General features: G+C 33.7%; 1 protein-coding gene across 1 annotated transcript; it reads left to right on the top strand.

The window, feature by feature from the left end:
• The first annotated feature begins 846 nt into the window (after positions 1-846).
• LOC105133436 (uncharacterized) lies at positions 847-2,707 on the top strand. Its single transcript, XM_011037439.1, has 2 exons — positions 847-1,301; positions 1,913-2,707. The coding sequence occupies exon 2, from the start codon at positions 1,924-1,926 to the stop codon at positions 2,413-2,415; it is 492 nt and encodes a 163-aa protein (XP_011035741.1). The 5' UTR covers positions 847-1,301; positions 1,913-1,923; the 3' UTR covers positions 2,416-2,707.
• The last annotated feature ends 9,722 nt before the right edge of the window (positions 2,708-12,429 follow it).

The raw sequence follows: 12,429 nt of genomic DNA, 5'->3' as shown, positions 1-12,429 counted from the left end.
AGTTGTGAAATTCATAATACACCACTTATATTCCTTCTTTGTTGTTATCTGAAGAACTCAGAAGTCTAATCTATACCGAAGACCACACATCTCACCAATCCAATCCAAAATCTTTCGCGAAATCAATGACCATATAAGAAAATTTTACCAAGATCCCCAAACATCTTTATGATTACTCATAAGTGCCCTAACAGCACAACAAATTAATTGCATTCAATTCGCTCTTCAAGATCCCTGGAAGTCTGAAAAACTAGGGATCCCCACCCACTGGAGTCGTCCACGATGAGCAGAGTTACCATATACATGGAGTCGTCTGGTAAATGACACAAAAATGGTATAATATTGTGTTTCCTTTTATGATCCAATTTTCATATAGAAAATTGGTTTTGGGAAAAAAAAAAAAAAGAGAACAGAACAGTCCAGCAAATGACACAATAATTGCTTGGGAATCACAAATGACAGAGAACACTTACCCTGCACTTCAAATTGATTAGTTGCATACTCCCAAAATTAGCAATCTGAATGAATCAGCATCAACTCCAAGAACCCTATTACACACACACAAAATAACTACTTAAATGGCAACTTGGCTGTGAAGGAGATCTCCAGGGCAAAAACCGGTACCTTACACGTTTGTGTACTACACGTGGCATCTAATAATTGGGTTGAGGGATGGCAGAATGAAGAGGCAAGATCCTCTAAGACAGCACACAATTGTCTAAGAATAGGCGTCTCTTCTAAAACATGATAAATGCTTAGCTGGCAATCAGCAATCAACGGTCAGAATTCAATGACAGCATCTATTGTCGACGTGAGATTGTTACTCTTTAAGGCTCCAATCATTGTTCTCTCTTCCTCACTTCTCCTTCTTGTTCTTCTCTCTCTTATAATATAAGTGCGACTTCTTCCTTCTTTTTGTTTGCAGAAACAAAAAGCTGTCTCTTGGGTTTTTGTTCTTTTGAAGATTTGGTTTGGGCTCTTTCTCTGCTAGTCATCAAGGAAAGGGAAGAAAAGAAGAGAAAAGAAAAGGGGGTCTTCATCTTGATTCATACAAGCTTAAGATTTAGAGAAAGGGAAAAAAAAAAAGGAAGAAGATTTCCCTTTGAAATGAATTTGATTCATGAAATCTTCTTTGCTGGAGAAGAGAAGGTTGAAGGAGAGTGGGAAAAGGAGAGAGTGTTTACCAAAGCCAAGGTAGCCAGCAGAAGTAAAGAGACAGAGAGACATACATAACATTTATTAACAACACACCTACAAAAGAAAAAACCATTAAGGAGTTTTAGTTTGATCTGCTGCTTCTGGTAATAATTATTATTCTTCATCAGGATTTTGTTTTCATTTTAGTCGCCTGTATATATTGCTTTTTCATGCAAAGCACTAAAGCATATGGTCTTGTTTTTGTTAGCCCTTTTGCTGTAAGGTTTTGTTTTTCTTTTTCTTTTTCTAGGAAAAATGTTTTTGTTTTAATTTTCTTTACTTGTATTCATCTTTCTTGATCGTTTTAAATGTTTGTGTCTTTTCTTTCTCCTTGCTAAGGATGATTTAAGAGCTGTATTTGTATGATGGAAGGTGTTGCTGCCCTGTTTTCCTTGAACAGAGAATCGAAGGAAAACCAAAGCTAAAGGCTTTCTTTTTTGTCTTTTTTTTCCACGACTTTTCTAGACGCTGAGCTGTTTTCAAAACCCTTTTTTTGGATGTCCAGCTGGTTTCCTAATGCATTCTACGCGTAATAATCAATCCTTTTTTCCCTCATGTTTTTGAAACAAAGAAATCAAATTTAGAAAACAGAGCATTTCACAGCTCTGTCTTTTATTACATCAATCAAGTAGCTGGCAACCTAGTTGAAATGAAAACATAATATATATTGTGTAGCTCTTTATTAATCGATTAACGTTGTTTGATGAATTTATAGGGTAATTGGCAATGTCTGCTACTATTATCAGCGACCCTATGGTGGTCTCGGCACCAGAAACACCAGCAACAGCAGCAGCAACGACAGTAACCAAACTCATCGCGCAGATTGAGGTCGAGTCTGCCAAATGTGATTGCTGTGGCCTAACCGAAGAGTGCACACCGGCATACATTGAAAGAGTACGCGAAAGATATCATGGTAAATGGATTTGTGGGTTATGTGCTGAGGCTATAAAAGATGAAATTATAAGGACTGAGAGGCTTATTAGTACTGAAGAAGCAATGGCAAGGCACATGAACTTCTGCAAGAAGTTTGTTTCCTCAGGGCCACCTCCTGATCCAACCATTCATTTGATAGCTGCCATGAGACAAATTCTTAGAAGAAGCTTGGATTCACCGAGAGGTTTAAGGTCAACTCCAAGTAGTCCTACCAAAACGAAGGGAGAAATTCGTGCTGCTGCGCTTACTAGGTCCGAAAGCTGCTTCCCTACCTTGTCTGGTTGATGTTTACCAATGAGGTTCTGTGGAATATGGGGTGATCAATAAAATGACAGTGAAAATATTGGAAAAAAAAGAAGAAAATTACATTTCATTCTGATGCAAAAAAAGAAAGATCAAAGGGGAAAAAAATCGAAGATAGGTGCCTAATGTAGCGCTACTTGTTAGTTGTTGCAGAACTTCTTGTCAGAAGCTTTTTCCTGAAACTTTTTGTTTCAGTTGTACCTGCATGTATAATCTATCTCTTAAGAAACTCTGCTTCCTCTTTACCAAATTATATTTCTTAGTAATTTTGACATGTTTTGGTGATTAGAATAAGTCGTAGATTAGTTGTTTCCATGGTTTCAAACTCTCGATGTCCATTCAGTATTGATGTCTAGCCATTTCCACACCATAATTGAAACATAATAATTTGGTCCCCGCATGATATTTGTCATAATTCAACATTTGGTTGGAAGTTGGTGTGATATTATTAAAGAATGAAAGGAAATTGGTCATAGAAATCATAAGATGCGAATAGATCCACAAAAGGCTTTGGTTAGCACGGAATTCTCTAATGGTGGGAGACCTGCTTTTCGGTTCTCTCGGTGCTCTAGGTTCCATTAATGGCATTTCTTTATTTGATTCTTCTTAAAAAAAAGGGAGATAGTGTCGTGGGTGAAGTATTCCTGTGTTGTATATGACAAAAATGATTGCCCATGGCAAATGGCTTTGCATGAATCTATTCATATCTTCCCAACCTTCAAGATCATCGCTCTTTTGACAATGAAACACCTGGTAAGGTTGTACCTAAGACAAGACGCTTTTTGGGTTTTACTAATAATGAATTCAATGTACTCTTTACAAGTCCAACGAAGATAGACAACATGCTTTACTGCTTCCTGTTTATTTGATTCTTCATTTCATTTCACTGTGGGTTAAATAATTTTTTTAATATAACAACATTTTTTACATGTTTTTTAATATAAAAAAATCTTAATTATAAATTAAAAAAAATCTTATATGCATTTAATTAAATAAATCTAGAACTAGCAATGCAGCCCAAAAAAAATATAAAATGAGAGAACAAATCAAATACCAAGACAATTAGATAAAAATACTAAATCAAAATAATTTACATCGCTTAATTAATAAACAACAAAATATTAAACAGTGAAAATTAAAAAAAAAATAAGAAAAAAAGATTGAATTATGATGGGTTAAGTTTTGAAGGAAAGAAAAAAAAGAAAACAAACCCGGTCAATTGGATCTAATTAATCTAGAGCACATGAGTCTTGAGAAAAAGAATAGGATGTGTAAGCCTAGAGTAATTTAAATATCTAGTTCTTATTTATTTTTAATTTTATTAACAAATATTAAAATTTAAAAAAAATAACAAAAATGATGTGTTGTTTATTTTATCTATATTTTAGCGACTTTTAATTATTAGAAAATTAGGTTGTGAAGTTTTAAATTAAAAAAATTATTTTAAAATATATTTTAATAAAAAACATTTTAGACACCACGTAAAATATATTAATGATAACAAGATAAAAAAAGATGTTTGAAAAATCAAAACCAATGTGAACCCAAAATTAAAATTGTTTGCGGGCTTATATCTACCATATAAGGCTATTTCAAGGAAATAAAACAATACTATTTTGTTGTGTCAGAGATCTATATATGAATACGGTCTGTCCTTATTCATTATTGAATAGGGATTGATCAGTCTGATTTGATCTGCCTACTTGATGGTTTTTTCCCATCTTCCAAGGTGTATTATGTTACATATGTTTTTTTATTATTTATGAATGTATACTTTATTAAATTTGATACAGTATGGTGTCCATTAATATATTGTAGAGTTGTATAAAATAAATTAATGGTTTGCGATCGAGAGGGGAATATTGTTGGTTTTTAAAATTATGGATTTCAGTACAGCAATTAACAAGAAAATTTAGGGTATTTACCCATGACAAGGTAGGGAGGAGTGTGGACATCAATTAGGGGAGTGTCAATAGGGCTTTATTTTGCTTTCTTTTGCTGATTAAAACCAAGTGGGCTGAACAATAATGACTAGACGAAACTCACTAAGCAAAAAATGGTCAGACGTAACATCTCTAACTCAGAGCGACATGGCAGCTTAATATTTGGAACTCTGGTCAAGAAGCTAGTGAAAAAAAAAAGAGCTGATAATATTCTTTATCCATGAAAACAGATTGAGAAGGTTTAGTAGGAGCTAACACCTATATATATCGGATAATATTTAGGTATTTAATTTAAAAGGAACAAAATGTGGCCTGCACAATTGGAGGCTATTGCCGTGCAATGATCTCTTGCTCACTTGTTGGAGTTAGACTTCCAGGGTGCGCTATCTTTTGACCATAGAGATTAATTATGGTCATATCGCATAGGTTTTAATGTTTCTTTCTCAATATACTTTGTATAAAGCAAGGATTCAACCACCAATATCTTAATTACTACAGCGCCAAGAGAGGGTAGAAGACAGACAGATGCTAAAAGACAACTAAGCAGATCTCCCATGATCACTTCTAATCAAGATTATAATTAATAGTATTCACAAAGTAAATAGTTGAAAGCTAGTATAATATGTTACGTCTCACATCTTATATCAACAACGTATCTACACATCAACAATATATCTGCACATATATCTTAACATTCATATATAACTCATTGTCTAGTTATTAAAAACTTATATTTAAGAATTATTTTTTCATTAGTAATTATTTAGGCTTTATTCTTAGATCATGATTTCATTTCTCTGTATTATATATATTAGTTGTAAAGCATGAATAAAAACATAGAACAATATTTCAAACTTTATATGGTATCAGAACGTTCTGTCTCTATACAAGTTTTTCAGTCTCTATATACGTTCTTCATCCTTAGATCTTCTTCATTCTGCTGCATATCTTCTTCTTGTAGCCATGTCTAATACCACATCTCAGGAAGTTTCCCTTTTAACATCTCTATATTTTCTTCACTCTGCTGATCACCTAGGTTCCATTCTAGTTTCCATTCTTCTTAATGGTGACAATTACCCTACCTAGAAGTGAGCCATGAAAATGGCATTAAACACTAAAAACAAACTGAGTTTTGTTAATGGTTCTCTCTCCAAACCACCATCTTCCACAACAAAAATTCAATTATGGGAGCGCTGCAGTGACATGGTTTTATCATGAACTCTCAACTCCATTGATAAATCAATTGTTAATAGTTTGATTTATCATGACTATCCTCGTGATGTATGGCTTGATCTTGAAGATCGTTTCTCTCAAAGCAACAATCCCAGGATTTTTAAATTAAAGCGTGATATTGCTACCCTCATGCAAGGTTCTATGACTATTCCTGCACCAAAATGCACTTGTGGTGTCTTAAAAAAATTGACTCATATACAAGATATTGAGCGGGTTTTTCAGTTCTTGATGGGATTACATGATTCTTATGCTCCAATCCATAACTAGATTTTGGCTATGGATTTTTTACCTCCTGTCACCAAAGCACATTCAATTCTGCATCAAGAAGAGAAACAACGTCTCCTGCATATCTCCAGTATTCCAACAGAATTTGCTATCATGATAGCTCCTCGCCTTCTTGCACATTGTTCTAATAATAAGGGAAGAGGACATGGTCGTCCAAAATGCGACTACTATGATCGTGATGGTCACTAGAAATCCAATTATTACAAGTTGCATGGTTACCCCAAGAACAAACCTCAATACTGTGAAGCAACTAATGGACATGCTGGCTCATCAATGGCGGTGAATAATGCCATCAATTCTTCAACATCTTCTGAGATTAATATTCCCAATCTCACTAGTGACCAATGCTCTCACCTTTTGGATCTTCTATCACCAGTGAATAATTTGGTTTTGAACACCAATTCTGCCAACTTTGCTAGTAACCTTGCTTCTTGCAATTCTACTTCTTTTTCTAATCATGAATGGGTTATTGATTCAGGTGCCTCAGATCATATACTTTGAATTTATCACCCCTTAATAATGTACAATCCCTGCATCAACCATATCCCATTAAACTTCCAAATGGTGATGTTGTTTCTATAACTCATATTGGCACATTACATATTTCACCCGATATCTCCCTTTCTAATGTTTTATATATACCTTCTTTTAAATTTAATTTACTATCTATTAGCAAACTCACCACAACTCTCAATTGTATTGCCATATTTTTTTCTACCTTTTGTGTTTTTCAGGACCTATTAATGAGGAAGCTGATTGGAATGGGTGAAGTACGCGATAGACTATATCACTACAAGCCTTTCTCTACCTCTACCCTCCATTCTCAAAACATCCCTGATTCCATCATTTGGCATCAGCGACTTGGCCATCCATCTATTTCATGCATTCCAAAAACTTTACGTGTTTCTAATTAACATTTAGCTTGTGATATATATGCTAGAGCAAAACACACTCGTTTGCCTTTTTCTTTGAATACAAATAAAAGCACATTTTGTTTCAATCGAATTTATTATGATATATAGGGTTGTTATCCTACTGCATCACATTCAGGAGCCCATTATTTTTTAACCATCGTGGATAATTTCTCATACACAACATGGGTATATCTCATGCACATGAAATCTGATACTTTTACTTGCCTAACAAATTTTTTTGCCATGGTTAAAACTCAATTTAATTGCATTATTCGTCATGTGTGCATTGATAATGGTCAAGAATTTCTATCTAATAAACTCCAAACTTTTTTTCATGATCATGGCATTCTTCACGAATACACATGTATGGATACACCTCAACAAAATGGTGTTGCTGAACGGAAACATTGCTATCTACTTAATGTGGCTTGATGTTTATGTTTTCAAGTTAATCTTCATATCTCATTCTAGGGAGAATGTATTCTCACAGCCACTTATTTAATTAACCAAACTCCTTCCCCTAGCCTGAAGCATAAGTCCCCCTATGAGCTCTTTTTTCCAAAAACCACCATTATATACACATTTACGAGTGTTTCATTGTTTATGCTATGCCCAAACCCCTAGTCAACATCGAGATAAATTCTCTCCTCGAGCTTCACATTGTGTTTTCTTAGGTTATCCTGTCAACCATAAAGCTTATCGTGTCTATGATCTAGAAAATCACAAGCTCTTCATCTCCCGTGATGTTACTTTTGAAAAGCATAATTTTCCTTATCACCTTATACTTTCACCTCCTGCAACTGCTCCAGTCCTTCCATTTCAAATTCCTAATATTCCCTCCTCATCCAATTTAACAACATCATCACCTTTCCCTTCCATAATTCCTCCCTCACCACTCACAACACCATCTCTTTCCTTACCACCTCAAGATCTCATTTCATAACCAAAACGAGCTGCTACATGTCCACCTTACCTCAACGATTACATCTACTCTTCATTTCCAAAGTCTCTCACGACTTCTCCTGTTCTATGATCTTCTTCAGGTACTGCTCATTGTCTCTCTTGCTTTTTATCTTATCATCGTTTTTCTAACCACCATCTAGCTTTTCTTTCTGCATGATCTCAACATCCTAATCCCACATCATATTCTCAAGTTGTAAGCCATCCTCATTGGCGCAATGCCATGGCAGCTGAAATTCAAGCCTTAGAAGTAAACCATACTTGGATTCTTTAACCTCTTCCACCTGGCAAAAAACTCATTGGCTGTAAATAGGTGTTCAAAAATAAATTTCAGGCTGATGGATCCATAGAACAACACAAAGCTTGCTTAGTGGCCAAGGGATATACTCAGATAGAAGGTTTGGATTATCATGACACTTTTGCTCCTGTTGCTAAACTTGTTACTATTAGATGCATTCTTGCAGTTGCTGCAGCTCGACAATGGCACCTTTTCTAGTTGGACGTTAAAAATGCTTTCTTACATGGCAATCTTGATGAGGAAGTCTATATGTCTCCTTCATCAGGTTATTCCACACCAACAGCGACTCCTGCCGACTCCTGCTTGTCATCTTCAGAAATCCATCTATGAGCTCAAACAAGCATCTCACAATTGCTTCTTTAAATTATGCTCCATTCTGCTTACTGCGGGTTCATCCGATCTCAGGCTGATCACTCACTCTTCAAACTCTTTTAGGGTCAGTCTTTCACTTTCATATTGGTTTATGTTGATGACATTCTTATAGCAGGTAATGATCTTTCTGCCATTACCAACTTCAAGACCATGCTCACTCATCACTTTCACACTAAGGATCTTGGCAAATTAAAATATTTTCTTGGACTTGATGTTGCTCATTCTCCCACTGGTATATCCTTAAACCAACGCAAATATGCTATTGACATTCTTAATGACAGTGGCCATCTTGGTACTCGCCCCACTAATTTTCCTATATAATAAAATCTGAAGCTTAACAATGTTGATGGTGATCTTCTTCTTGATCCAAGCTTTTTTCAACGACTTGTTGGGCGTCTCATCTACCTCACCATCACTTGTCCTGACATCGTGTTTTCAGTCAATATTCTAAGCCAATTTATGCATCATCCGCGACAACTCTATTATGATGTTGTTGTTCACGTTCTTTGTTATATTAAATTCACTCCAGGCCAGGGTTTGTTCTTTCCTGTTTCCAGTAATCTTCAAGTCTCAGTTTACTCTTATTCAGATTGGGCTAATTGTCCACTCACTCGCAGATCCACAACAAGTTTTCTTATTCAGCTTGGCAGTAGTCCTATTTCCTGGTGTACTAAGAAGCAATAGACCGTCTCTCGTTCTTCTATTGAAGTTGAGTATCGGGTTATTGCTTCCACTACCTGTAAACTCACATGGCTTAAAATACTTCTTCATGATCTCGATGTTTACCATTCCAAACTCATGCTCTTATACTGTGACAACCAGACGGCTCTTCACATTGCTCAGAATCCTATTTTCCAAAAGTGTGCAAAACATATAGGAATTGATTGTCATGTTATTCATGAGAACTCACAATTCAGTCTCATCACTACCAGACACATATCAACCTTCAATCAGCTTGCAGATATTTTCACCAAAGCTTTAGGACGAGACCACTTCCAAGCATTATCACGCAAGTTGGGCGTTATGGATCTCCATACTCCAACTTGAGGGGGTGTATCAACATCATATCTACACATCAACGCCATATCTACACATATATCTTTACATTCCATATATAACTCATTGTCCAGTTATTAGAAACTTATGTTTAGGAATTATTTTTCTGTTAGCAATTGTTTAGGCTTTATTCTTGGATTGTGATTTCATTTCTCTGTATTATATATACTAGTTGTAAAGCATGAATAAAAACATAGAACAGTATTTCAAACTTTACATCTTACATCGATGGTGTCGTCCTCATGACAGTACTAGAGTAGGAGAGTCCCCTACATGTGTGGGTATAAAAATCACTAGTGTTCATTGTTGAGTTTTCATGATTTTTTTATAAAACAAGTTACTCAGTTGAACATCAAACCTCTAATACTTAAATTAACAAATGTAGATAGAGTGTGAATGTAAAGAGATATCGTATGAGATGAGAGTTTTTATGTGAGGAAGAGAATGTATGTGGCATGAGGCATTTTTTTAATGTGTATGGAGTCCAAATCAACTCAGGACACTTCTACTTTATGATCGTGGCTAAATGTATTTTCCACACTCAAAACTTATTCCATGAAAAAGAAAACAAAAATTATAAAAAGTTGAGTCACTAATTGTTATATCATGTATGTATGTTATTCATGAAAATATTAATGATTTTTAATGGTGTTGTGTTATTGATGGATTGCTGATATTATAGTGGTTCGCCAATAGAAAAAGATAGGCATTGTAGTAAATGATTCAAGAGATATAAGTAATGCATTAATGAATTTTTCAGTTGTTTCTGTTTTTTGTTTATTTTTCAGCCAAGCGGTAATTCAATTGTTACTTGATGAATTCTGAATTCTCTGTTAACAACTAAGTATTTTTTTTAAAAAAGATATTTGTATTAGCTTACACATACTTCAATTAATTTTCTAATGTTTTAAAGTTAAAGAATCAATCTTTAATAATCTTAAAATTTATAATATATAAGCTGATAATCTTTGAAAAGAAGCATTCTTCTTCAATACTCGGGTGTCCGACACTCCCACATTAATAATTAAGAAGGATGTCTCCGATGGCTCTCCTGGACGGCCGGCCTGCAGCATCTTTTGCTGCGGTAATTCTATTGCTTATTTTTCTGATTTTCTTTCATCATATTTTCAGCTCGTAGAATTATTCGTGCTTCAAATTGTGTTCCATTATGTAAAAGCTTTACTTCCATCTATATTTCGTGCTCCATACTTTTTGGCGGTAAGTCGCATGAATTGGCCATTATTTTCTCGCTATGGAGCTTCAGGTCGTACCCAATCACCAAGAGCTGAAATGATCGCCAATCTATTCAAGCCTGTGTCTAAAACTGCAGATGAAGGAATGATCAGGTCATTCCTGTGCACTGCGTACGAAGTGGCTGCCACACTTCATGCTTGCATGGCATGCATGTACTGGATACGCTGCTTGTGCTTTGCTGAGAGCTGCTTCCGAGTTTTGTAACAAAATGGTTTCAAATGTCGGTTGAGCAAATAGAAAGTCTGTTCTAATCTCTTCTAGCAAGAAAAAATGGTGAGACAAAGAAAGCATGGCAAGCCATTACGCGAAAACCTGATTTATAAGCATTTTCACAAACAAAGTATAGTACCTTCACAATATTATCCTTTGATGAGTAATTATAGGCGAGGGGCAATATTTAGGACATTTCATAGAATTTGGTAAATATATATGCATGAGAAAAAAAATGTTTTACATAATTAATTTTTATATTTAATTTTTAAAAATAGATAATTTATAAGTAAAATAAGGGATGCAATAACATGGTTAAGGTATTGGGTGATTTTTAAAATGAATTTTAAAATCATTTAAGTTAATGATATATTTAAACTTTGATTAAACTAGAAATTAGAAACATGTCCATGTATTGTATTGGATATTAGTAAGCAAATAATTTATGGTGATTATTATTGTTAGGTTGTTAAGAGTACTTGGTTGTCTCTAAGGCTAACATTGGATTTGAATATCATGCAAGTAAATATTCATCTTTTTGGTTAGTTATTTTGAATTAGAAAATATATATTTATGTACTAAATAAGTTTTTTATTAAAATAATAATTTTTATTAAAATATTTATTATTTCATAAATTAGATAGTCATGCATAATAAATTATTCATGAAAATTATTTATAAAAGTAAGTTTACCATTGCAAAAATATTTTGAACATGTTTTGTTTTTTGTGAAATCATGTAGATTGTATATAAATATAAATTTGATTGATTATGCTTTGGAATCAATCTTTGGAAGTTAAATATTAGTATTTATAGACATGTTAATTTAAAATTTAATATCTAATCATAAGACAAAATATGATCTATATTCATTATTGTTAGAGTAATTATAGTTTTTTAACTCTAAATTTGACTTTGAATCTGAGTATATAACCAATGTTTGTATTTAAAATAATTAGTTTGAATTATTTAAGTTTGTGAATGATTTATAAATGTGCTTTTGATCTTTTGAATCTTTGAAAGAACTAAAACTTTGATATAATAAATGAATTGATTGTGAGTTGTAAGTATTAGTAAGTTTTGGCATGTGTGGTTCAATTAAGAAGATAAATTGTTCTTTATTAAGTATGTGACACTCCCTCCTTATTTTTTTATTTTTTTTAGATGGTTTGGAGTAGATTTAGAATGTTAAATGATTGTTGTGAAAGTTTATATACTTGATTTCTAGATTTTAATATTTCAAATATTGCATCAGTTTATTATCTTAGATTTGTAATGAATTTTGCTCACTTCCCACTAGCTTCCTTAGGTTTTGCAAACCCTGTATGGAATTTGAAATATGAATTGTTTATCCAGAATCAATTTATCAGGTGTTAATATTGATATTAACCATATTAGATTTATAACAAATAAATAAAGTTGGATTATCTTTGTCCTCGAGCTATTTTTAAAATTTGGCGCATTCCTTCTT

This window comes from Populus euphratica, unplaced genomic scaffold (genome assembly GCF_000495115.2).
Source record: "Populus euphratica unplaced genomic scaffold, PopEup_1.0 scaffold33.1, whole genome shotgun sequence".
NCBI lineage: Eukaryota > Viridiplantae > Streptophyta > Magnoliopsida > Malpighiales > Salicaceae > Populus > Populus euphratica.
Note: the sequence above shows the minus strand (reverse complement) of the source record. Positions and strands in the feature narration are given on the sequence as shown.

Coding starts and splice junctions, on each gene's coding strand:
- LOC105133436 (XM_011037439.1), top strand. CDS start 1,924: ATGTCTGCTACTATTATCAGCGACCCTATGGTGGTCTCGGCACCAGAA.